Source organism: Pectinophora gossypiella, chromosome 5, assembly GCF_024362695.1.
Source record: "Pectinophora gossypiella chromosome 5, ilPecGoss1.1, whole genome shotgun sequence".
Classification (NCBI taxonomy): Eukaryota; Metazoa; Arthropoda; class Insecta; order Lepidoptera; family Gelechiidae; genus Pectinophora; species Pectinophora gossypiella.
In genome coordinates, this window is record NC_065408.1 from 11,938,936 (window position 1) to 11,965,845 (window position 26,910).

At 37.2% G+C, this 26,910-nt stretch overlaps 1 protein-coding gene across 3 annotated transcripts in view; it reads left to right on the forward strand.

Moving 5' to 3' along the window:
* The window catches only part of LOC126367047 (GATA-binding factor C-like), a 103,502-nt gene extending 86,435 nt beyond the window's left edge, over positions 1 to 17,067 (forward strand). For all 3 annotated transcript variants that reach the window (XM_050010432.1, XM_050010434.1, XM_050010433.1), the window contains exons 6-8: positions 14,159 to 14,372; positions 14,885 to 15,024; positions 15,809 to 17,067. In XM_050010432.1, coding sequence (XP_049866389.1) covers positions 14,159 to 14,372; positions 14,885 to 15,024; positions 15,809 to 15,835 — 381 coding nt within the window. In that variant the 3' untranslated portion in view covers positions 15,836 to 17,067. The remainder of the gene's footprint in view (positions 1 to 14,158; positions 14,373 to 14,884; positions 15,025 to 15,808) is intronic.
* Positions 17,068 to 26,910: the final 9,843 nt, after the last annotated feature.

Here is a 26,910-nt window from a genome sequence, read left to right on the forward strand (position 1 = left end):
TCGCGAATGTCTTCCGACTAACTTAATGCGATCATCAACCACAAAACACCACTTCGTATTAATTATTTAGATCATTCAATGAAGAAAGCAACTGTCCCGTTCCCGTTTCCCGCCAAAAAGCCACAACAATGGGCCGATCAATTCAATTTTTGAATCGAGAACGCTCTTCTAGTTTTTTTTTTTTCGTCTAACTAAAGTGCTGTTTTGTTCAGCCAGCATCCGAGGGAATTTGACAGTCACTGTTTTTTCTCGTGTTTTTCTTTTGCATCGCTTTTTAATGTGAGGTTATGGATACAAAAGCAAATCTTAAGTTTTTTTCGCCGGTTCGCTACGTTAGCGATTTTAATGGTTTTATGGAATCTAGTATATCACGAACGGATTTTTTCGTGACACGATTGGGCATTATTCATTTTAGACACCGGGTATAAATTGTATTATTTTGGTTTCAAACTATACTTCTTTATTTAAATGTTTCTAGTCATTTCTTTATAACTATTAGGTATCGATTGCTCCTGCAATCGTAAGAAAATCCTAGATGTTTCGGTAACCTTACTTGTAATATAAACAAGTTAACAATTAATAAAACTTGCTTAGATAAATCAAGGCAAGGCATTCAGGAACCTAGTTTGAATGCTAAGCAAAGAATGTGATTTAGCAGTTTAGGTACCTACGGCTTTTATAGTACCTAATGGGATTTATTGAAAAAAAGAAGTAAGTAAATTACTCCTACAAATTGAATGTATGTTTACTTCTGTCAAACATAGTAAGCTAAATCATTGAGCTGAGCCAACTGATTTAAAATATATGGATTATTTTGCAGTAAGAAATGAATTAACCTAACATGGCCGTCGTAGGCTTCGAGATAAAAGAACCAGGGTTTAATTTACTCATTACATTACATTTTACATTACACATGCGACTGGCCACCGGCCAAACGGCCGGCACGTTTGGCCGAATGTTATAATGACATCAATTTGAATATTCAACATCGAACAGCTATCCCATTAACATAAGTTCGACCGTTGAGTTTTGTGGCGTAAAACGTTCCCTGCTAATTGAGCTCATTGTTTAAAAAAAAACATCTAGTAGGTAACCTCGATTTACGACGATTTTACGACCTCGCGCCCTAATAAATTATGGATGTCGCGATCTCTTTCATCTCCTTGCTAAAGGACACCAACGAATTTTATTAACTTATTTAAATAGCCGATTTTATAGAGCCCAAGCACAACCAGAAATAAAACTGAACCTGCCGCCAACCTTCACAAGGCCGACAAATACATCAAATTATACCATCAGAACTAAAAATAGAGAAGCATTTTTATCTATTAACTAAAACACAGTGAATTTTGCCAAAAAGTGATCGCGTAAAATAAAATAAAAGAAATAAAAGCGGGCGTCCGCGCAGTAGGCCGGAAAGATTTTATCTGTTGGCAATACAGAAAAAATGGCGCCCACCGGAAGTGTCCGAGCGCGGCGCGCGGCGCGTTACTATTTTTTCTTTTTTGTTTTAAATGGCTTTTTCCCGGCAGCGTTCGGCCGGAAATGCGTTTGCGTAGAGTTGCCCCACATAGCCGAATAGTGATATATCCGACTAAGTTTATAGGCAAACTTGAAACTTGACACCGATACGTAGAGTTCACATCGCGTAGAAGTATAAAATTGGAATTGTTTGGGTAAAGCTGAAGAAGTGGCGAGTGTAGCGCTAAATAGAATGTTTTTATTCATGAGGCTTAAGCTCCTATTCTGTTTAGTGAGCGATTCCCTGCTGATTTATTTTCTTTGTAATAAATTTTGTGAAAAGCTCGTCCGAACGCTCCTCACCAAAAGTAATAATTTAAAAGAGGATTAATTAAAACTAAAGTGTTTAATTTGAATTGCTTTTTAATTTATGACATGCATTTTCATAAAGTGAATGAACCCTAATTCAAAAGGATTGTTTGAATTCTATCGTAAGTATAAACATAGAAAATATTAGTAGTATCTAAGGTTTATAAATAACTAGCTTTTTCCCGCGACTTCGTCCGCGTGGAAGGATTTTCCCGCTAATTCCCGTTCCCGTGAGAATTTCCGGAATTCCTTTCTTAGTGCACCTCTACGGGACCTAATCTACTTCTAAATTTCAAGTGCCTACGTTTAGCCGTTTAGGCTGTGCGTTGATATGTCAGTCAGTCAGTTTCTCCTTTTATATATTTAGATAAAGCAAGCTGTTGATTAACTGTCGCTTCGAATCTATTAGGTAGTTTTTTATATCGTTTTTATGAAGGACTTTTAAAAAAAGAACAAAAATGGCAGCTGCACGTCAGTCGAGCGATCGTTCGGCGCGATAAGCGAATGTCCTTCTACAAAACAATTATTGCGCTTAGCCCGACCGAGCGAGATTTGCGCAATGGCATTGTCGCAAGCTTTTGTCGCTACAACTGCGATTTGTAAGTATCGATATTGATATTTTAACAACGACCGTCTTGAGGTATTTCGTTTCAAAACCAAGGAGATCCAAATCTGCAGTGATTTAGTAAGTTCGCATAGTACCGTGCTTGAAGTGATCCAGTAATTAGGCGATGCGACACCGCGGCTCCGATGATCGCTGATCTGGCGCACGGCCACGCTATCAGCGACATCTAGCGTGATCTACGAGCTCAGAAATAATCTCCACATTCCCGTACCGTACTCTTGTACACCACATTAATTCTTAAGAATATAATCATTTTATAAATTGAAAGTATGAGCGGTCGACATTTATAGCGGAAGAGAAGCTATTAGTAGCCGCTTTTAACGGTAATGTCTAGACAAAGCAGGTAATTAACTGAGAGTGTATCAAGCGTGCGCGGTTGATTGCGTCCACGAGAGAGTTTGGGCCGTTACCCCTCCGGTACATCTGTAAACATCTTCTAGATAAGCATCTGACGTTTGACACAAAGCGCGGTTGCGAGAGATACTATCTCAAAACTATCCGAGTGCCCCTCTCCCTGCTTCCTCGACTCGTCTAATTATTTATTTATGCCCCACTATCACACCATCGACGCGCTCCACTGCAAAACTGTGCGGACACGGCTTACATGAATTCAGATTTAGAACCAGAGACGGCCGTTATCATGTAGGTGATCTCGGTGACAGCTTAGCAAGAAATTAACGCAACATTTTTAAGAGCCTTGTTCCATTTTCAAAACTATCTATTTTAGGAGCCTTTGTTTGACGCTTGCGTGCGAGCTCCTGTATTTGTATTCACCCTGAAACCTTTTGTGTAGAATCTCCTTATGTTCATTGTCCTACTTCCTAACACAAAGGAACTAAATCCATTACAACAAATACTTGCTACAATACTGAGACGGGGAACTTACAAAAGGTTGCATTAATCCGTGGTTTAAGTGTTGCATTTGTTTTCGTTTTTCAAGCTCCTTTGCAATGCAAAGAAAGCAATGAAATTCTATACTTCTGATTAGCCGGTATGATAAACGTTGTTCTACTTGAATTTTGTTATAAAGTTTATAGTTATTTTATGATCACGTTACATAATTACATTTAGTGTTTGGAATATATTTAAACGGCTTCAACTTTTATCTATGGTCAAACTAGGGGTTTAATAATTGATAAAATTCCGTTTTACACCGTTGCCGTTGCCACACAACGGTTGGACTCAAATTATGGGTGAACAAAAAAACTTTATGACATCTCACTCACACAAAGTGGCTGGCCAAGGTGTAATTTGATTGAAAGCACCAAAAAAGTCTTATAATCATATAATAAGTGGTGGAATAATTACTGGGGGCTCAGAGCAGGTGCGGTCGTGGCTGCGCACGCGCCGACGGCTTTTACTGCTCCGAAAAAGACAATGATTGTAATAAATATAAGAAATAGTGCCCTGTCCACTTATTATTCAGAGCGAATATTTATTTCCAGTCGTTGTTGGACCCTCGGCACAGTAAAATATGTTTTATTGTAGCTACTGATGTTGCTAATATAAACACCTTTACAAGTTTTGAAGTCTGTTTCTTTGTCTAGGTTCTAATTTGAATACATTACTTGAACTTGTTATTATTACACATAATTTAACCTCTTTCTAACATCAAACGCCATCAAATTGTACCAGTTAGCGACGATGCTTGTAAAACTACTTAACTCACAAGTATTTCTTGAGTCATCATCTCCCTAGCATTATCCTGTTTTTCACAGGGTCCGCTTACCTAACCTGAAGATTTGACAGGTCCAGTTTTTTACAGAAGCGACTGCCGCATGTTCTTACAATATATTTACAAATTTACTATATAAATAAATTACTATATAAAACATATAAATAGTAAATTTGTAAATATTTTTTTTCAATTATCAAGAAAATATTTGTGAGTTAAGCAATTTTACAAGCATTCTTTCTAACTGGTACAGTTTGACGGCGTTTGATGTTTGGTTAGGCTACTGAAAAATTTTACACACTGGCTAGCAACCTGAGTTTTTGATTACACAGGCAGTTTGTTTTATGTACACGTTAATCATTTAATTAACTTTTTATTGATGTTAATATAAAAGCAATTACTTTAATTATATAAAAAAAATTATTTCTTACAATTGTAATAAAGTATCTTGGACCACCTGGAATCCATTTTAAATGGTTTTGCAATTGCTTTATGTTATGTGTAGTTAGAACAAACGAACGATGCAATGCAATGTGAAATTTTAATAAAGAAATTGTTTACAATTAAAGAGAGCGTGTGCAAATCAAATGTAGAGATGCAATTCAGCGCGGCGACGCGATCTCTAATCAAATATCAAGATGACGCGCGCTAGTGTTGTGCACGAAGATATCGATAATCGAGAAGCTGTTAAGGCTCGTGTCGACGTGGACAGTTACGATGCTCGTTGGCGGCCGCGTATGAATTAGTGTAGCATGGTAGCCATGCGAGATTTACTGCCGACGCGCCAACGCTCTAATTGGACCGGGCTCAGAGCCACGGGCGCGAAACACACAAATTTATTGTTTTCCATAATTGTTTTTGAGATCTGAACCCGGTGATGCACTGCCACATATACCATCTTCATTACAAATATTTAATGCCATCTATGTTATTTCTTGAAATAGCAAACAGGTAGGATTCTTGTTAGCATTCGCTATTTCATTGTAACTTGTGTGACAGCTCATTAAATTGCAAAACAGCGAGAAACAGTAGCAACGACTATGGGAAAGTAGCCGCGAGTTTAACTTGTTTTTACTTTTTGTCAAAAATGTTTGTTTACTGCAAACTTCATTAGGGTTACGCATAAGTGTTTTTGAAATCCGTTTACAAAATGAAGTTATTAATTTAATGGGTTTGAGTCTTTTGTAGGATACCGACGACTGTATTAATATCGGCAATTAATCAATGCGATGGACTTACGCCGCGGCGGCATCACACTTTTTTGTTCATACTAGGTACGTGAGAACTAATTAATGGTTGATGGACTTCGAATTCCACCCGAGATAAATCACAAACGGCTGTGATTAACTAACTGGCAAACAAACGATTACACCGTTCGAGATATCAACAGATATTGTCTTATTCTTGTTACAATAATAATTGCATTTCACTGATTGTCTTGTTGAAATGATAATTACTTCGCAATGACTTTTATTGACGGCCCGTTTAATTGCATGAAGTTCCATTAAGAAATTACGACTTTAATTTAAGAATAGTAAACTGATAAATGTTGTGAGTGGGAGAAAAATGAAATGTTACGATTATAAGTGGCGCGTAAGGCCGGTCTCACTATAAATTGTCGATGTCGATAAATTTGGCGGGTGTATAAATCGTCGTTTCAATTATCCCGGAGTAGCAGCTGTCTGCGCGCTACTACTGCCCCGAGTATTTATTTTAATCACGCGCACACATCAAACCGCCGAGTCAGTTTATCGACATCTCGCGATGCACATCCTTAATTTATTAAGAATTTTGCTCTTAGCCATCTTATTACTGTACTTTTAACTCACCCAAGTTTCTGTTGGACCTTATCAATTATTCTCTAGGCTACGTATAGAGGTGCTTATACACATTAGAATATTTCTTGTTGAAGATTAGTAACGTGTAGTGCTTACCTTCTCAGGAAAATCCTACAAGATGGCTCTGGAATCACATAATGTACAACGTAGACATTATATACAGGCGATGGTCTGATAACTTGTCGCCATACAGCGTACATGAAACCAAAAGTCTGTAACTAGTTTTCTAAGGGTTTCTGGTTCTGCCCACCTATGAATATTCCAGCTACAGATATAGCCACATGTTTTATATAGAAGCAGATGAAGGGATGCGAGCGCAGGCGCCGGTCTGCGTTAACTACGCGGAACTAATTCTCCGTCGGGCCGAAAGAACCGCACTTTATCATTGCGCATGTCAACAGAAACATATTTCTGATGTCGCCAGTGTTTTTTAACATTTTTAAACCCCTTCTTGCAATAGTCGATTGGTTTCGAATGGGGCGCATAGGTACGCCATTTTCGGTCTATTTTGCGGGTGCACGTGTAGATGATACTGAAATAGTTCTACCGGTATGGGTAAAGATTTTAGACTCTTTATGCATACTTTTGAATAAGTTTACTTATACTACACTGATTTGTACGGTAGAGTCTAGACTCTACCACACACCCTAGGGTGTGTGATAGACACGCTAAACCTTTCCTTTGCTCTCCCCTATATACCTAGATTTCTTACTCCCAATCATTAACAAATAACTAACTATCTTTATTCGTACATGACTGTTCGCGGCCACCTCTCTCCTGGCCGTGGAAGTCTCGATTCCGAGTAGTTATCGTGTGTGGCCGCCACCGGGTACCGTCGCGCCCAATCGCCACCACTTCTCTTTTTGCCCGCGTCTCTCTTCCATCCCAACTTTTAATTGCCACTTTCGACACTCGACTGATTTGTTTTGACATCTGGCAAAATTGCTTCTGGATTCTGTTCGTGTTAATTGTACGTAGATGTATCTAAATTGTACGTGTATCGTATTGAGGCAGGCAGGACAGTCGGGCATTACCTTAATCATCCGCATTATGATTTTCATTGTCCTTACTAAGCGTAGATTAGTATTACATCGCATTACACTTCTGGGGTTTATTGTAAGAGAATGTCGCAATAAACAGTTCTACATGCTATGAGAAACACAAACAGTGTTAAGTAAAGCGCAGGATTACAAACATTATCATTGAAGGCGCCACACTTGCAAGCGACATATAATTTGAATAATTGTAAAATATTTTCGCTGTGAACCTCGAGGCTGTCAAACGTGCTCTCACAATTCACTGGCGGGAAAAAATCCACAGACTGTAGCCATTTCTTACGCCGTTTATAATGAGTTGAAATATAAAACGTACTGTCGCGGAAAAAATAAAAGTGGCACGCTATACCGACACCTTTAAGGTGTCGCTTACACGGTGCGAATAGACGGGGGCAATTGAATATATTATACATATGAAACACTACACAGTAGTCACTTTTGAAATGGCAATTATTTTATTACAAAACTCACTAGTTTACTTTGTTTGCTTACTGTAGAGGAAGATTGTAAGCCTATTTTGGCACATACAATAATCATGAGATAATTTTCAATCCAGAATTGAAATTCTAATAAGTAACGCAATAAATAGGTATCGATTACTATCTCTGAATATTTTAAGGAAATTGAATATTCATTTGGAGCCATTTATATTTAACACATTGATTGTGTCGACAAATTGCATAATGATAGAGTAACAATTGACATTCATTAATTCAATATAAAATGATAGAATGGTCTCATTAGGTAGAATATTACCTTCTTTATTATCTTATAATTGATTCTTTAACGGGTTTATTCTTTAACGTGAACCTAAAAGCGATAAAATATTAGTATAATTTGAATATTGGTAACTAAAATGTAATCATTACAAAATAAGAGTAAAATACAATTAAGTTTAGTATCAAAATGAATGTTATTTATTTACCTTATGCTATCTTTATAACTAGTCCCTAATTGCTAATTAATAATACCTTCATATACGATACGATTATAATTCTTTAATACCACAGTTTAATAAAACAAATAGGCAAATCATTTTCATATCAAATTGCATACCTTTGTCGGTAGGCCAACATCAACACTGTTGCGGTGTTTCATAAAGTCATTATGATAGGTATGTTTACGATGCCTTCAACTGGTTATTATAAAAATTCTTATTTACTTTCTATTTAAATCCATAAAAACTAAAAGGGTTCCGATGCAATCTAATGACTCTTTCCTGCTATAAAATATAATGAAGTTCATTAGGCTTAAACGCGTCGACTGGAGTTACACACATAAGGGTTATGTTAAACTTGTTACGTCGATAAACGCACGTAATGACTGTACTCACACAATGGCATAAAAACAACATGTCTCGTTAATGGCAACGTTTATTTAGGCAAATATTGACAGCGCATCACTAGCAAAAACAAAACTCTCACGTAATAACGCGATCGGTTTCAATAGAGTCATTTACCATACTTTTTGCACGGTAATGGGTGTATAGCATTTTTTGCCGCGTAATTGGTTGCTAATTCTTAAGGTTTGTCGTGTATCGGGCTCGGTTGTCTAATCTATCAGATCTTTATCGATTGATTTAAAGTTAACCGATTAAACACGCATTTCTATAAATTGCATTCTTAATGCTTTCCACGCAACTTTCTGGGAGACTTTTCTACAGTTTACGACTTTGGGAACAGTCCTTTGTTTAGTGGGTAATCTATCGACGACGCCATATTTTAAGTAGTTATTTTTATCGCGTCATAATTGATTCACATGCCATTTACTATGAAAGGTTGGCAATTTTACTGTGTGGAACAAAGCTTTCTAGCGGTAGGAAAATGTGTGTTGTGCATTTTCCATGGCATTGTGGTGTGAGCCTGTCATTTTCCCATTTGGCTGAGTTTATGGCGCTGGCTGTGGCCCGATGGACGCGCAGATAGCGAGTGCTCTCCGATCTAGAAACGTACCAACGCAATTATTCGCACGCACTCCCATGTACTTTTTACCCGTGTTCCATTTAGTTACGCTTCCATTGCGGAGTTATTGCAATGCGCGAAATGTTTTATGAAACCCAAGAGGCAGTGTAATGCGTAAGATAAGCGTTATTTGAAAATACGCTACGCACTATTAACATACGTTGTGTATCGTTACTAAAATCTTGTGCAGTTGGCCAACATCAATCTATTTTACTACGAAGTTTACTGCCTTGTGCTGTTGCTAACTGTATTAAAGAAATGTGGGCTCATTGAATTTGTCAAAAAACGGCTATCCTTCTTTATATTAGTAGCATTCATCAAATTGCATGCAAAGGTAATATTTCGTGCAGTTTCTTATTTGACGTTTCTTATTCGTGATTTACTCGTGCTTATTGTAACCTTGTCGTTTTTACCATGCAATTCCTTGTAGGTAATCTATGTCTTTTAGTAATCGTACTTCAAGGTTTGACTCTCAATGCACACAAACTGGTCTGCATTTTGTGTAAACAGGGCCTCAGTCAAGTTACAAACCATTTGAGAATCCGCAGTGTCAAAAACCTATGGAATTGACAAATATTTATACAAGGACTTCAAAACCCCGTTACCGACCCTGGTTGACGATTTTCCTCATTCACCGCTTATTGCTGTCGACCCACTACGTTCGATTAATTCTTTCAAATACTATCCTCTTAGACGACGCCCTGAGCCTAGAGGTACGCGCCCAACTTGGTACCCTCAGACCTGTTGTCTTAAATTTTGTACCAGTTGAGAGCCCCTTAGCGCTTCCCATTTTTCCGGCCAAGTAGTTAATGCCATTTGCAAATCTACAATAAGTCACGTCAATTTTTTTTGTTGATTGTCTAAATCGTTTGCAACTTGTCTAAGGCCCAGGAACGTAATCTAATCTAACCCAACTCCCATGTTCTAGAAATCAGTACTTTATTTGGTTTCATGATTCAACAGCATAACTCAATAGCTATATACAATCACATAAATGCATTGGCATATCTTTAAATCTACATTCCTCCACCAACCAAACAGTTATAACACGAGTTACATAACACGAAAGCTAGTTAGCATACTTACCCTAAAGTTTCCTCAAATGTTAGGGCGTGCAAAAGAATGTAACATGCACAAGGCATGTACAATCATACTGGATTCATGGCGGCATTAAACTTTACATACCTCGGTTATGATTTGTATTACTTGCGAAGTAGATAAAGTTTGCTGTAAGTTGAGGGTTTTTGAAATACTTTTAGCTTGTGATAGCTGAAAGTACGATTTTGGTTTTGATAAGCTGTTTGTTTTGAAGTTGCGATTTATGAGCGCAGATGATTTAATAGATATCTAACTTTCTTAGGTATACTAAATTAACAATGCCTGGAAGATATGACTACTTTGCAATAAGGCCGCTTATTACATTATTTCTATTTCTTTTTGTATTTTTCATTTTCTGTGCATGCAATAATGTATTTGTTATGTTGTTAGCAATTGGCAATGTATATCACTTCTTTAATCATAAAGTCATTCATTATACAAATACTCTTTAAAAACCCAAAGGTCAGTTGAAAAACGACAACGTTAAACAACCCCATCTTCTCTCTCTTCTTCTATCGTGTGGGTTGTGAGGTGGAGCACCAACCCCATACTAACAGTAAAGTCTGAAGTGCTACTACTGAAACTACGTTCTATTACAAAAAAACACAGTCTAACAAACATGGACAATTCCCGACGACCTATGAGAAGTATAGCTAAACATTGAGCAGAGTGGGAACGCTGATGTAATTAACCTGCATAATAGACAGTTATTAAGCAATTCTGCCATAACATGGCGGATGTGTCGTGTAACTACGGCTCTAGGTGTAGGTATAGTATAGGTAACCACAGTATACCTAGTTACAGTAGGTATACAGGTACTGGCCTTCCGTATAGCTACGGTAAGGTGGAAGTAAGTCGTGGTTATGTGTAGGTATGCATTATTTAGTAGTGAACGTATTATTTGTATACTGTACTGTATGGATTTCCTCTATGTTTGTAATACTAAAGAAAATAGCGAAGATAAAAGACAATATTCAATTATAACCATTTAAAAATATAACTATAACTTCTACGACACATGAATTAAGTAAGTAAAATACTTCATATTGAATAAATTGAAAAAAAAAAAAAAAACTCTGCCCTACTTTGTAACCCACACGAATAAGTATACTTATAATAGAATACTTAGTGAAGTTTATAATTTAATACAATAACTTTAATTACTTGCAATCTCGAGTCCAGTTAACTAAATCTATATTCCTTTAGAAAATCTAGACTTGTTTTAAATGGTTTACACAAACTTCCCAAAGAAGGCTTCAGTTGACCCAATTCCCTTTGCCCAGCAAATCCGTCTGCTAACAGCTAATGCATTTTATATTGGTTCAATTGGCGGTGCGACGGCGTGGTATGCGCCGGCGCAGAGTGGGCGATTCGCGGTAACGTATTATGGAACATTAGGGCCATCGGCAACTGGCACGCACTTGTCATTTAGCACCATTGTGGAAATTAGATCTTGCACTTTGAGCTGTCTGTCCGTCTAGTACTCGAGTGCATTTGCTATTTATAGGCCCAGACTGTCGTTTAATCAAGCCACAATAGTCATGTAATAACGTGACCGCAGTAATTGGACTTCTACGCGGGCTGAAGGGCTTCTTAACGTAAAGGTGGAAAAGTTATTGCTAACATTGTTTCGTTTCATGGATTAAAAAATAAAACAATACTTTGTCTTCGCATTTGAAAAGTTGTTATAAATCACCATAAAGGAAAAGTATTTTTATCCCGTAGGTAATGAAGATTACTTATCATCAAAGACATCTCCCATTACCACGGAGACACAGTATTTAATCGACACCAATTGAGATTTTAAAAAACAAAAACAAGATCAGGTCATGCGGTTGGGCTGGCAGCGGCAGCGGCGCGGGCGCAGCGCAATCGTGCGTTCAGGACGCACATGCCGCCATTCGGCGTTCCTTGGAAGACGATGAATAACTCATTGTCCGTCCGTCCGCCGTGACGCACGCTTCGAGGAAAGCTGCACTGACCGAGATCCGACAGAATTTGGCAAAGAAATTAATCGAAACACGCTGTATGCTGTTTCAATTGCAATTCTTGAGTTGCGCCTTGTTCGCAGACCTCTGAACTACATTAAATCATCTCTCTACCTTCTTAAGTATAAAATGGTGCTTACAACACACGTTAATTGGAACCGAAAATACAGAAAGAGTGATCAAAAACTGTTTTATGTATATTGTCTACTTTTAGCAGAGTGTACTTTCTGTATTACGATTAATTATACCAGTCAAATGCTCGTTGACATTATACACAGTTTATTTTTCTTTTAATTAAGAAAAAAGTCAGTAATTATCACAATTTTTAACCTTCAAGTATCTCAGAATAAGTGATTGATGCAATTTTCATTTCTGCCCCCGTTATTTTGGCAAACGCATATTTGTTCCTGTCACTTAACACGTGAAACTTTCACGCCATTTTAATTAAAATCTTGTTAAAATTAATCAATGACAGTCTTGGCATTGACCTCTGTGGCATTTGGCACACTCACCACTCTAATTAAGTGTCAGGTCCACGTTTGAGGATTTTGGGTAATTTTCGCTGGCCTCTTTCTAGCTGCATAAGCAGTTTGTCTCCGTCAGTTTCAATTATTAAAAAGGTACCTGCCTACCTGCTCAAAAGAAACCAAATATTATAAATAAAACGAAAATTCTAGAATTTAAATTTTCTTGTCATCATTTGCAGCATCAACATCGTCATTTACTTTAAGATAAGATATTTATTGCATTCCTGATGTTATTACAGAGGTCTTAAAAGTAGAGGAAAGTACAAACAGGAACCCTGTAAGGGCACTACAACATAGTCAACACAAGTAGGTTTACCTAACTTAAAATTGAAAACGGAGAATATAAATGACTAGCGACCTGTCCCGGCTTCGCTCGGATACAATGCTAAGGAAAAAATGAAATTATTTACGACATCACATTAAAAACCTCAAAAATAACAGTATTTCTCCACCATTTAATGGATGTTATTTTACATATAAAACTTCCTCTTGAATCACTCTATCTATTTAAAAAAAACCGCATTAAAATCCGTTGCGTAGTTTTAAAGATTTAAGCGTGCATAGGAATATAGGGACAGAAAAAGCGACTTTGTTTTATACTATGTAGTGATAATGATTAAATTAAAAGATACGTACATTTATTAATAAGTACCTAACAGATTGGTTAAAAAACTCCTGCGCGTATAGAACGATTTTTCGATTAAGTATTTTTATTCGTAATTGAACTTCGTCTACATTTTTATTGTCCTGTAGATATTAAAGTAGCATAATCAGTGCACAATCCGTGAGGAGCTTCACCTCACACGTCACCTTTCTCACACGGCCGCGAGTGCATCAGTGCAGTAATTAGGATGCACCGGGAGTCCGCGTTACATGTCGGCACCGCACCAAACACAATATTCGCATACTACTATTGTTGTACCATTTTATGGTTTCGGTTTCCTTTGTACTGCCTAGTTAGCATTCTAAATTGGTGCCGCAGACGTTTTTTTCATTACTAAATGTCATGTCAGAGCAATAAAGTTGGAATGGTTAGCAGAGCCGTGTGATTCAGCATACTGTTGTTTTATTATCCTCGTACGAATTATGAGCGTCAATTACGGATTCTGAATAAATTTCGCGCTGTGTACGGTACCGGAAATTTGTTTCTAGCTAATGTATTTGCATTAGTACGGAACTTTTACATTTCGTCACAACAAATGTTTGGTAGACTTCTTGGTAGTTACGAGTACTTACCTAGATGTGACGATATCAAGAAAGTTTTGTTCAATATTAAGTTCAAAATGAACTTGCGTTATGATAATGATTTGTTCAACTAAATAAATTCGCCAAGTTGCGCCCTTAATCTGGAACCAGTTCCGGCTGGTGGGTAGCGTTACAGATCATCAAATGAACAGTTTCGTATCACTTTGTAAAGGCCATTTATTTGCTACAAACGGGTGTAGTTGTATTACAAGAGAATCATTTGGAAATACATTCTAGAACCTAATTGGGATGAGGTCTTGGTTAGATTAGACTTATTTTGCAAGCAATATTAACAGAACCCTCTCCTCTTCACCAGGTAAACCGACCGCTGACGATGAAGAAGGAAGGCATACAGACGAGGAACCGCAAGTTGAGTAGTAAGAGCAAGAAGAAGAAGGGCGGTATGGGCATGGGAGGGGGAGGCGCCTGCGCACTGGCTCTCGGCGGCGTCATGGGAGACATGATCAAGCCGCTAGGAGACGCTACGAAGGGCTTCGGAGGTTCTGCCTTCCCCTCTGCTATGGACTTCGGTAAGCTCATAATCAAGATTTTAAGTGTCTAGATATAAAGCGAAAAGGTCTGGGAATAGCTCATGTCAATCAAGCTTCGATTCATGGGTGCTCTTTGTTCTTCTTTTGAAATTATATCTGAACGTTGTCCTACGTTAAAATCTTTCATGGCTTGGCATTTTAAAGGTAAAACCTTCATGCCAATCCTCAAATCTTATAAACATAATTTTCATTTTTTGGGACTTATGGAAAGAAGATAAACAAACCACTTTTATCTGTGCTCTTTTTATAATTTATCTTTCAAGAAATGCTATAATGATAGTCGATGTGTGAGGAGATAATTTTTTGACGTGACTTATTTTACATTTGCCTTGAACATTCACTGCCTGCTTATTTGGAGAGACATAATAACGATTGAATTTAATTCTCTATTTAGGTCTGCATTTTATCTATTTAGGTCTGCATTTTATTTATTTAGGTCTGCAGTTCAGCCAAGTGGGTTTGTAGTGATAGCATGTTTGTCTTCTCTGCAGGTCAGCACCAAGTAGGCTTGGTGCACCCGGCGGCGGCGCACATGTCGCACTGGTACGGCGCGCCGCATCAGGGCTTCGCCCCACCCCCCACCTCGCACAACCCCTACCACCACCACCACCTCGCGCAACTCAACTCTATGGTAAGCTTACACATAATTATTAAAAAGAACTCTCTATGTACAAGTACCCTGTGTGCATATAGGGTGTTAGTGACATCGTAACGAATAATGAGGGAATGGTTGAGCTCATGATTCTGATGATAATATCAAGTGGAATTGGGTCGTGTACTAGGTTCAAGATAAAGACAGATCTAAAACTAACGAAAAATATTTTCTTTTTTCTATTTTAATCAAGAAAAACGTAATAATAAGTTCGACGTCTTATCACGTTTTCCTATGACGTCACAGTGTGCTTTTTCATACAAATTTCGTGTTTTGACGTTAAGTAAAAAGTAACTGGTTTGACTAGTTGGAAACTAGCCTATTTTCCGTCTCAAAAGTATGGAGTACAGTAGAGTGTGTGAAGAGTATAAATCCATATTAAACTCACACCCGTAACTCCTAATGAGGTAGGCAGGGCTTCAGCCACTTATCTTCTTCTCTCGTGTGGGTTGTGACATCAAAAACCGACCTCATCAACTCTGGTGTGAGGGTGACTATTATGCCGCCAGTGAAGATTTCATACTCACATAGGTAAATAGCAGACGGAACCGACTGCTTAGCCACTTTGATAGGAAGTCTGAAGAGACGTATGGTAATAGGTCATCACCCATATACACTAACATGACGGAAAATAAGCCTTACACAATCATTTTTTAAAGTAAAGAGTCTATTTTTTTCCAACTTAGGTATTATCAAAGAAACTTGAAAGGTGTAGTAGTATTATTTTGTTACACTGTACTGACTGTCATTTGTTTCTTTCCAGACCGGCTGGAGGAGTGAATACACGTGATAAGTGTACCAAACTGGAGAGCCTCAAGCTATACATAATGTGAATTATACGAGTACATGGCCGTCCCAGGACGATACAGATCAGGAGCGACAAGCTGTGATCACTCCCCGGTCGACCCACTTTGACACATCACATAATAATTATAAGACTGTCGAACAGAATTGATGTTTGTAAGTTTATACAAACGATAATTTTACGCATCAGTTTGAATTGATTGAACATATCTGTTGCCAGTCGACGTGTACCAGTCGTTGCCCAGAAAGACTTTATATTCCGTGATCAGTTCCCTACAAGTATTAAACTATAAGAGTGTTTTACAATTAGCGAAATTGTACAGTATTATATTATTAGTTAAGCTCGGTAACGAACTCTAGACGATTTATACATGTAAGTATAGTTCAAAACATAATTTTCTGTGTATTTTGTACATATCGTTTATTAAGTTATATTCCGTTCCTGTATAAATTGTTTTATTTTTTTTTTGTATTTAATTTGAATATTTCGGTTCGCTATAGGGATTGTGATGTGTTCAGAGAGTTATTCCAGAATTGTACATTTTATTTGTGTAGTTGGTATTAAATGAAATGCAATAGTAATTTATGTAATAGTTATAAATCATTGGATATGTAAATAATAGCCGTTTCAAATAGTGATATTGACTGTATGCAGAACTGAATTGTGGATATCAACCTTATGTTTCATTTAACGGGTCACGTGATTCGATACATTTGTCTAGAACTAATTGAAATTGATAACAGAAGTTGTAATATATAAAAGATTTTGTATTACTTTACCGTTGTAAAATTAAGATATTGAGTGGCCATAAATTAATGTGGGTTTGTGTTTGTAGATGACCAAGATAAGTACAAAATTACATCAATATTTAGATTATGTTTGTCACCTGGTTAATATTGATTATAATAAGTTAAAAGGAATTTTAAATGAATCACCTTTTCGTCATAATAAAGCAGAAATAGTTTGAACAGCTTATATTGTTTTGTCTACAAACACAAACCCAAACCCGAAAATGTACATATGGAAATGTAAATGAAATCTGTAGGAAATAAATGAAAGATTCATAATAAGATTATCAGAAATAATGTAAATTAGCGATCAATGCAGCAACAGCCTATAACGATATCCCGTACCTAAAGTTTTTAGTTTATAAAACAAAACATTGTGAAGTTGTGTATTTTAAATAAAATGTGAATAAATTATCAATATTGATATTACGTTTGGCTTTTTATTGACGGCGATTCTTCTCTGATAAACTTCCATACCAACCCCCGCTAAAGGACACACGTTGATATACCTATAGTCCGTTCAAGAATGATCTTCATAAAAGGTAAACAAATATGGCTGCCGATATTTTTTATCTGTGTCAAACTGCATACTAGTGAAGTGCTGAATTGATTTTAGCTCAAGTTATTTTATCAAAATGAACTGACTCTCTTGGGTTGTTTGAATATTTTGTATGATAATATTAAAATATATATTGTATGTTTCTTTGTGGTTACACTAATTCACTTTGAACGTCATTTTTTCTGCGCATTTCGGCTTATTAAGTACAGTACACTCACTTAAGTTATTCACGGAACTGACTCGTTTTCCTGACCTGAATGAAATGTCTCATCACTAATCGTCAAATTGACAGCTAGCCACAGATTAACAAGAATTTATGATGTCAACTTTTTTGTGTGAGGTTTTGTTTGATTTTTGTTTTTACATGAAAAAATGTGTTTTTAATAATTATTTTACGTTAATTTCACATTGAGCTAAGAAATCATACATCTATTGAGTGCTACGGATGTTATTAGAAGAATACTTTGCGTAGTTTAGGTGAAATTCGAACATTCTTTGTAGTAACAGGTTTGTTTACCTTTTATGAAGATCATTTTTGAACGGACTATACTTACATTATAAGACTACTTAATTAGAAACACACACACTCGATAAAGAAACATAGTCCCCGACAGAAGTAACAACAGTATTGTCCCTTAGAAATTAGAGAGCAAATCAATTGTCCATCCAATTACCCGTCTTACATCGACGCTATAAGTCACCGGATCAATTTCGCCATCCAGCAGAAAAAGTCCAAAAGTCGCGCTTATCTCGCGGCAAATTGAAAATGCACCCGCCCGTGAGATTGTGACGCAAGCGAGCACCCGTCGCGCACATATGGACCTATTCAATTTTAATCGCATTTCAGAAGAATGGACATCGGATAAAAGCTCCTATAAAACGGCCACGATAGACCATCCCTATAATAAGTTGGTTTATTTGCGGTTTACTCCGCCGGATTTTAAGGGTGCATTCAACACAATCAATGTTTACAATTGCTCTTTTCAAGTTCCACGGAGATTTTGACAATCTTGTTAGTTTACGCTTCGCTAGACACGTGTATCTTTCCGTGACGGTTTTGGTAAGATTTGTTGGTTTCTTTTCATCGGAAATGAAGGAACTTTTTACGCATACTTCCGCAAGAAATTATAAAGTGTACTCTACTTCAACAAAGGACAAGTATATGAGCGGGTATTTGTAAAAACCGTGCGGTATTTCAAGCGAGAGCCTTTCGAGACAGAGGCATAAGTCACCTCTGTACCGTGGTGATATATGCACGGCTAGCGCGGGAAAAAATGTCGCGCGGCAAAAAGGTGGCATCAGTCTGCGCGATTTATTACACTTGGCAACACTGTGGAGTATTCGAGTGTTACTATAGTGTAGCGGGAAGCGGGCGTGCCTACCCCCCGAGGTGACAACTTCGCACCTCGCTAAATTACGACTGGAAACACCGAACGGTATGCAAGAATCGGTGTCACGGAATATTCGCTGGATATCTGCAACTTTACTTTAAATAAACCAGCTGTGGCCTCAGTTCAACGTTAAAATCTCGGAAAGTAGCGTTCATATGAGCGAAAAATTAATAAGAGTAGTTCAAGTATTTAATCGAATAAGCATAAGTATTCAACAAGCAATAAACCAGTAAGCCACAAAGAACATAACAATTACAATGTCATGATTCGACTGCATAAATGTGCACCGCTATGACAATAATAAACCAGCGTCAACACCAGACACCTGCAGCACCCAAATCTCATCCCTCAAGTGTCTAAGACTAACCTCACAAATCCCTTAAGGAGAGCCAGTCATACCACGCAGTGACTCGTGAGTAAAGGATCGTCTCCACTCGAGCTGGCGGCTGATCCGGGAATCAATCTCGGACTTACGGCTTATCTCGCTGACCCCGCGCCAGACGAATGTCACGACACATTTGATTTGCTTTTGAATTTTATATCCACTGCAGTAAAACCGAACGAGAATAAGAGGTAGAGTATGAAGCTGCTGATAAATTTTATTGGTGGTGACTTTGTTTTTGATTTGTCATTTAAGTAAGTACCTATATGAAGGGACGAAAACTTGTTTTCGTGATGTAGACAAAGAGAGATCAAGTTAGCTTTTCTACATGTACTTACTGGAACCGATATTAAAACAAAATATAATCTTTTCTCTCTAAAAGATTATCTCTTGTTGTTTTTGAAAATAACGGTAACTTTACTTAATAATGACTCAGCATCGATCATCATGCTGATGCAATTATATAAGCATTCATTTATCTTAGAACCGACTCTTGAGATTCAACGAAATAATGTCACTTTTATACGAGGTCTACCCCGAAAATGTGCAAATAAGTAACTTTTTGGAATTGAGGTCTTCTTCTTCTATCGTGTGGGTTGTGAGGTGGATTACTAACCGCATCAACCCTAGTGTCAGGGTTACTATTGAGCCGCCAAAGGCCCCTGATGTGGCTCACGTACCGACTACTTACTTACATCAGTAGGTAAGTAGTAACCGGTACCAACGGCTTTCCGTGCGTAGAAGAAGTAACTTTTTGAAATTGAGGTGTCTAAACATTATAAAAGTTGGAAAGCAATCGGGTCCAGTGAAGCGCACGGGATTCCTTACATGATCCGGTCATCATTTGCGGGGTTAGTGCCGCGCAGATGACCGCGAGGTGCGACCCGGCGCGGCGCGGCTCGCGGCCCGGGCACTCGAGTGTGAACACGCCTTTATCCCGGCTTTTTATACAAATTGATTTTGCCTCCTTAAGAAAGGGTCAGGATAAATAATGCGCCATTTCAAGGATCAAGCGTTGTTTTATTATATAAGCAAACATTTTTATGCTTAAATAAAATGAATAAACATTTTGTTCGAACTTGCTTGGTTGTTGTGTTGTTAATTCAATTTAAAATATCACGGAAACTGCAAAATTTACCAAACAAGGCGACTTTTATTGTCGATTGCAAAATAGATAAGATAATTACAAACACAGATTTATGAAAATCAGTAGGTACCTGCTAAATTATTAGACTCGTAAAATTAAAAGGTCTTTAAAATTATTTAATTTTAATTTAATAGGATGCATTGTAAGTTAAGATTGTTTACAGTTATTTTAGGAATAGGCATTAAATTTTTATTAAGTACTGTAAAGTCGATCATTAAGAGAGCTATAAAGGGGACTAGTTTGGTAGATGACCTGATGTTGGTCCCAACCGAGGAATTTTGTTCCGAGAACTATTCTCTATGAGATAACAGATCGGGCTTCATTTAAATTAAACAGGTATCTAAATGTAGGAGCCGTGATTTACAAATGGACTCCCCGAATACAGGGTGGAAAGAGCTGTCTGTCTACTATTTTGATACCGAATTTATATCTATTAGAAATGAGAAAATAACTAATAATAGCCATAGACAAGGTCGAATATTTTGATAAACCCTTGCCAAAGTTTCATCGCAATCGGATGAATGGTATACAGAATCGAAGAAACATTATTTATTTTTATATAACAACATAACATAAACTCGCGACTATATCCCAATGGGGTAGTCAGAGGTACATAAAGCTGAACTAAGCACCTACATCTCAGCGAGTAACCCTCGTCGAATGTTTTTAATAACACTAGCAACCCGCCCCGGCTTCGCTCGGGTGCAATGCTGCGGAAAAAATGAAATTATTAACGACATCACATTAAAAACCTCAAAAATAACAGTATTTCTCCACTATTTAATGGATGTTATTATACATATAAACTTTCCTCTTGAATTACTCTATCTATTAAAAAAAACCGCATCAAAATCCGTTGCGTAGTTTTGAAGATTTAAGCGTACATACGGATATGGGGACAGAAAAAGCGACTTTGTTTTATACTATGTAGTCATTATTTTATGTATCTTTTTTATTCCAACATCCTGTATATTTATTTTACGTACAAGCTCGTTGACACCCGAAATATCAGAGAAGACGTACGCCTTATAATGCCTTATTTACGTTCAAACAAACACAGTGTATTGAATGTCTGTAACTTAATAACTTTGATACGCACCTGCCGCCCGTCAGCATTGTAATTTATGCTGGAAGATGCCCCTTAATGTCCACAACTCCTGTAAGTAATTATTCATCATCATCATCAGCCCATTAACGTCCCCACTGCTGGGGCACGGGCCTTCCCTATGGATGGATAGGGAGATCGGGCCTTAAACCACCACGCGGGCCCACTGCGGATTGGTGGTTATTAACGACTGCTTATGCAGCCGGGACCAACGGCTTAACGTGCCTTCCGAAGCACGGAGGAGCTCGAGATGAAAACTTTTTTTTGTGGTCACCCATCCTATGACCGGCCTCTGCGAAAGTTGCTTAACTTCAACAATCGCAGACCGAGCGCGTTTACCGCTGCGCCACCGAGCTCCTCAAGTAATTATTATTTTGTGTAAAAGTATTGAATATTAACGTTGTCTGTACCGACTACCTTCAAAGTAGGTTAATAATTTTGGCGAATATTTTTTAGGATAATCTAGTTTTTGTAATCGATTAGTGAGCTGGTTTGTGAATTGTGTGCGTAGGTAAACTTGATTGCCTAAGGAGCAATCAAAGTAAAATATTGTTTTTTTATAACTTTATGTATGTATACCTAATAATAATAAAAAATATACTGTGTAAGAGCAGGAGGATGATGATGATTTAATACATAATTGAATATATTTAGTATTCGAAATACCAGGGTTGATGAGGTTGGTACTGCACCTCCCAACCCACACGATAGAAGAACAGATTCGAAATAATGTACAAGAAAGGGTACTGGAGTCTGAACTAGAATACTTACATTACATAGGTGATGTATACCTATAGAAAGAAAGAAAGAAAGAAAGAAACAAAGAAAGAAAGAAAGAAAAAATATTTATTCGACATACTTATTGTTTTAACATAATTAACATAAAATGATACAATTATGAATGTATGCCGAAACGGTTCCACCTCAGCATAATGCCATAGCCTAGACTATGACGCTGGTTTTCAGTTGAAACCAATGGCCTATATGTATTAAGTATTATTCACATTGGCGTAGTTTGGCAGATTTATAAGTGGGAAACATCAGAATACGTATAATATGGTAAAATAACTAAATACAATTATACTTATAAAAAATACTAGTAAAACCCGGGTGCTTCTTCAAACTGTCGTAATATCAGGTGTGTTCACTAAAGTATGCTAATTGGGAATTGATTACAATAGATCTTGTTAGGTCGCAGTGATCTTTCGGGCTGCATCAGCACGAGTCCTTTTCCTTTCAAATAATATAATATAAAGTATGCTAATTGTAGTCGAACAGTGTAACGGACTGTAGACACAAGGGGGTCGGCAGGTGACCTAATAAAAACCCAGGGAATTTTGATAAGGGACACGTTATTTTAACGATATTGAATTTCATAATTTATCGCAGCCGCTGTATAATATAAACGCATGTCCGCCAATTAATGAGTGTAATAACATATTACAACTTGATATTAAGTAGTAGATTCCTTAAATTATAATCGCTAATAAATTATTTGAACGGTGAAGTGGCAGACTGCTTGCAAATGACCTCGTTATTATTAGCAAGCTATTCGCAAGCGACTTCGTTCGGCTGTCTGCCTGACTTCGGTTATACTCAGTGAATTCCCAGTAAAGAGGCGCAAAAGTTATGTAAAAAGAACTTTATTATCTAGCCTTTATGCAGATAGGATCAGAGTATAAGAAATAATAATTAGAAAAAAAAACTGGCCAGTGTCTTTACTATTAAAAAGTTTTTACAACAGAAACAGACCCACTATGGGAACATTCTCGGGAACGCCATATCTGGTTATTCCGTAGTAAGGCATCAAGTCCAACCCTGGTACTGTCTCTAATTTTGGTTTAGAATTTTTCAAACACGAAGTGATAAAATAGGTACATATATTTCGTGATTTCTAGAACAATGGATAGATATGTTTTTTTTAAATCATTTTCATTGGATATCAAAACTTAAATCTGTGATGCAGCGTCATTTTTGCATCTTCTCTTACCTTACACAGTATCTAAACACAATAGGTACAGAATACCAGCGTCGCGGCTCACGCCGCGGCATAAGCTGAGTGAGGACCTTTTATTCGGGACACCATCCACTACACATTGGTAAGCCGACATGACGTCACATTTAATTTAGGTATAAGTTTCTGTGTTCTATATAGAAAATATTTCACGTGTGCGTTATTTGTCTTTTGATGTGATGTCATTGTACTTTATGTAATCCGTGTCTGTGGTGTCCTAAATAATAAATGTTTCTTTCTTTCTTTATTTCTTACCCAAAGCAATAGGCAATAGGTACCCACCTATTCCATCCATGGTTGACATGGTTGATACACTCTATTACAATTTGTCTTAATGTTTACTGTCTATTTATTTGTACTCTCTTGTGTAAGTTGTTTTTCTCGCGTGTTATGATTGTAAGTTATGTGTTATTCCGTGTTTTGTTTTTTATTTCTTACTGTGGTGTCCCTTTATAATAAACGTTTCTTTCTTTCTTTCTTTCTTACCTGGTTCTTCTTCTTTGCGAGTCGATGGCGATCGATACTAAATTTTTGCTGACCAATAATTGGCCACGCTTACGGCATTGTCTTACCTGGTTGATTCTGGTTGATACTTTTTAATAGACACGAGTATTTTTCCATCACACTCAAGACGACAGGCACGTGGATGACATAAAAAAAAAACAAAAAACTCACAACACAAGCCAGCTGGATCCTTCAATGCGCAACCGCAAGTCCACGAGACATTTTCCACTTGACTTCATGAGTTAATTCCTCCTGACATTAGAACTTGCTATAAACTCCCTCTAACGTCCTCACCTACATTTGTAAGGCGATATTGCGTGACCTACACGTTTATGTGTAGAAGAAAAAAGTTATTGATTGACGCGAGATGTGTTATAAAATGTAGGTAGGGTGTTGTTACAATTGGCTGGAAGTGTTGCTATTTAATCTAGTGTTTAGTAGAAAAATGTTATAAGTAATTTCTTATAAGAAGTTGTGTTAAACTGAATAATAAGTGGGGGACTAGTCTTTGGTATTTTGTACTTAAATAAATTGATTTGATTTGATTTTAGCCATCTTATGACCATACTTAGATTGGTAAAATCAAAACAAAAACATCAAATTATAAATTCCACGTTATTTCAATGCTACACTTGACTGCCCATCAGATGTCAGAAACGTTGGTAGATTATTTTTATGTAAAAAGAAAATTGTAACCCCTCTAAGCAGACTAATTTGTAGATAATATATATATTAATTAATATATATTATATATTAAATTTAGTTTAATTGTTAAATTGTAATAGGCACGTTAAGCCGTTGGTCCCGGTTACTACTTACTGATATAAGTGAGTAGTCGTTACATGAGTCATGTCAGGGGCCTTTGCCGACTCAATAGTAACCCTGACACCAGGGTTGATGAGGTTGGTACTCCTACCTCACAACCCACACGATAGAAGAAGATTAAATTGTGATAAACGTTTTGTAACGTCCTTTTTTGTCTTGTTGCAGGTTAACTAGAGGTTTAGCTCTCTACCAACAGTTTAAATGTATTCAACCTGTAATTTTTTATTCAGTTTGTTTTCTGATCACGTCGACACTGGCGGAATGGTCGTATTCCTAAGCGACCTATTGCCATAATCTTAAAAAAACATTTATATAATCTTTACTTATTTTGAATATCGAACATTTTAACCACAACATAGTGTTGAACTTTTCAGTCTTTTAATACCAAGGCAACGATCAGCCTATTTAGGTTCTTAAGGCACCTACAATGGGTTATTTTTCTTAAAAGCCGTACCAAATCATTAATATAATTATAGAAATATAATTACAAAGATTGAACTATTTGAGGGCTGTGTTCCGGATCGAAGGCGTATTTTTAGCGGCGTGAGGCACCTGTAGGTACAGGTGCCACGTTTATGGCCTCTGATTGCACCCCCCACTTCCGAAACGACTAACGGAAGTTAGCCCACCTTTTGGACCTACTAGGGAAAAAACCGCAGATCGAATAAGCCGACCGCAATGATTTTAATTAGGTTGGGTGCGAGACATTACTTTCGATACATTTAAATTATTTAATAATCACACACATAACATAACATAAGCTCAACACTATGTCCCAATAGGGCAGTCAGAGGTACATCCATCGAAATGAACTAAGCACGCACACCTCACCGAGCTTTCTGTTAGCGTGATAGGTGGTTAGCCATATCTATCCGGCCATGTGGTTTTCCAGCCAAGTAGTCAATGCCATTTGCGGTAAATCTACAAAAAGTCACGTCAAAAAAAGATGAGCTGTATCGCCGTGTTGGTGAAAACTGCACTAAGTTAAGTAATAACTTAGGTAAATTATGTTTTTTCTTCTTCTAATTCACATCATTAATGACGAAAAGGCCTGTCATACAATTTTTCCGGCCAAGTAGTTCATACCATTTGCGGCAAATCTACAATAAGTCACGTCAAAAAAAATATGTCATAAAATTGGTCTAACTGTTGCTTGTGGAATCGAATTGATTTTGAAAATGTACTTAGAAAGATCGTCGAATTTGTTTTTCCTGCATTTTAGCTGAGTCACATTTTAATTACGCTTTGATTTCATATTTGTAAAACGCAGCGTTTCTCCCACACGTTTGTTTCAGTCTAACGGTCGTCTGCACGCACCTTTTAGTGTTTCAATTTGTGCGGCTCTTGACCTGGTTAGGGCTTTGTGAGAAAGAACCTAATTATAACAGCCTAACGTATATTTTATATGCTAGCATCCGGCAAACAAGGCAAACAAATAATTATTTCACGCTCGGCAGACTGCAGAACTACAATTTGGGAAAAAGAACTTGATTTTGCTGATTGATTATATTCGCTGAAGTGGATTAGAATAATGCTGTTCTAAATTTCAAATTTTAGTTGTTTATAATTTGTAGGAAGTAAATAAAAACGACTTTATGTCAATCCCATAAATTTTTATCACTGTTAATGTCGACTGTCATAATTATTTGCAACTTGGGTAAGCTTGTTCAGCGTATCCAATAGATTTCAGCATAGTATGTAGTGAAATATGCGCACTGTGTCCCCGGCCGCGTACCTAATTAGAATTGCTAGTTCAATACGTCCCCGCCAGCCGAAACGAACTAGAGAGGGATTCCAAGCGAAAAACGTCCGTAAACCCTACTATAATATGTCTCAGACAGTGACGAACTGGAGTAGGATTTCCAGGTTAATATTCGTTAAAATGAGCTAGAATCCCTCATTCTACTCGCCAACCTCGCGTGATATATTGGTATAAGGTTTCAAAGCGCAAATTAGAGGTCATCATAATTCTATTTGTCATCGTATAAAGTTATGAACTAATATTATGTTTCTGGTTTACAGATAAAGCCAAAAAGGAAATCCTACTCCAGTTCGTGTCAGCCGGTGGAAACGTATTGAACTAGCATTTCTAAATACGCGTCCCGGTCAAGTGTTTGATACCTTTTGGGGCAAATAGGGCACGTCAAAAAGAAACTACTGTGCAATATGGTCTGTAAAGGCTGTAAGCTACCCAAATAAAATAAAATAAAATAAAATAAATGAAATCACCACCACCGCGTATGGTCATCTTGACAAACATCTTTTTTGTTTCATTTTTATCTTGTAAAAAAATTATAACATCATAAGCTTAGGTTTATCGCTAGATGAACTAAGTACCCACACCT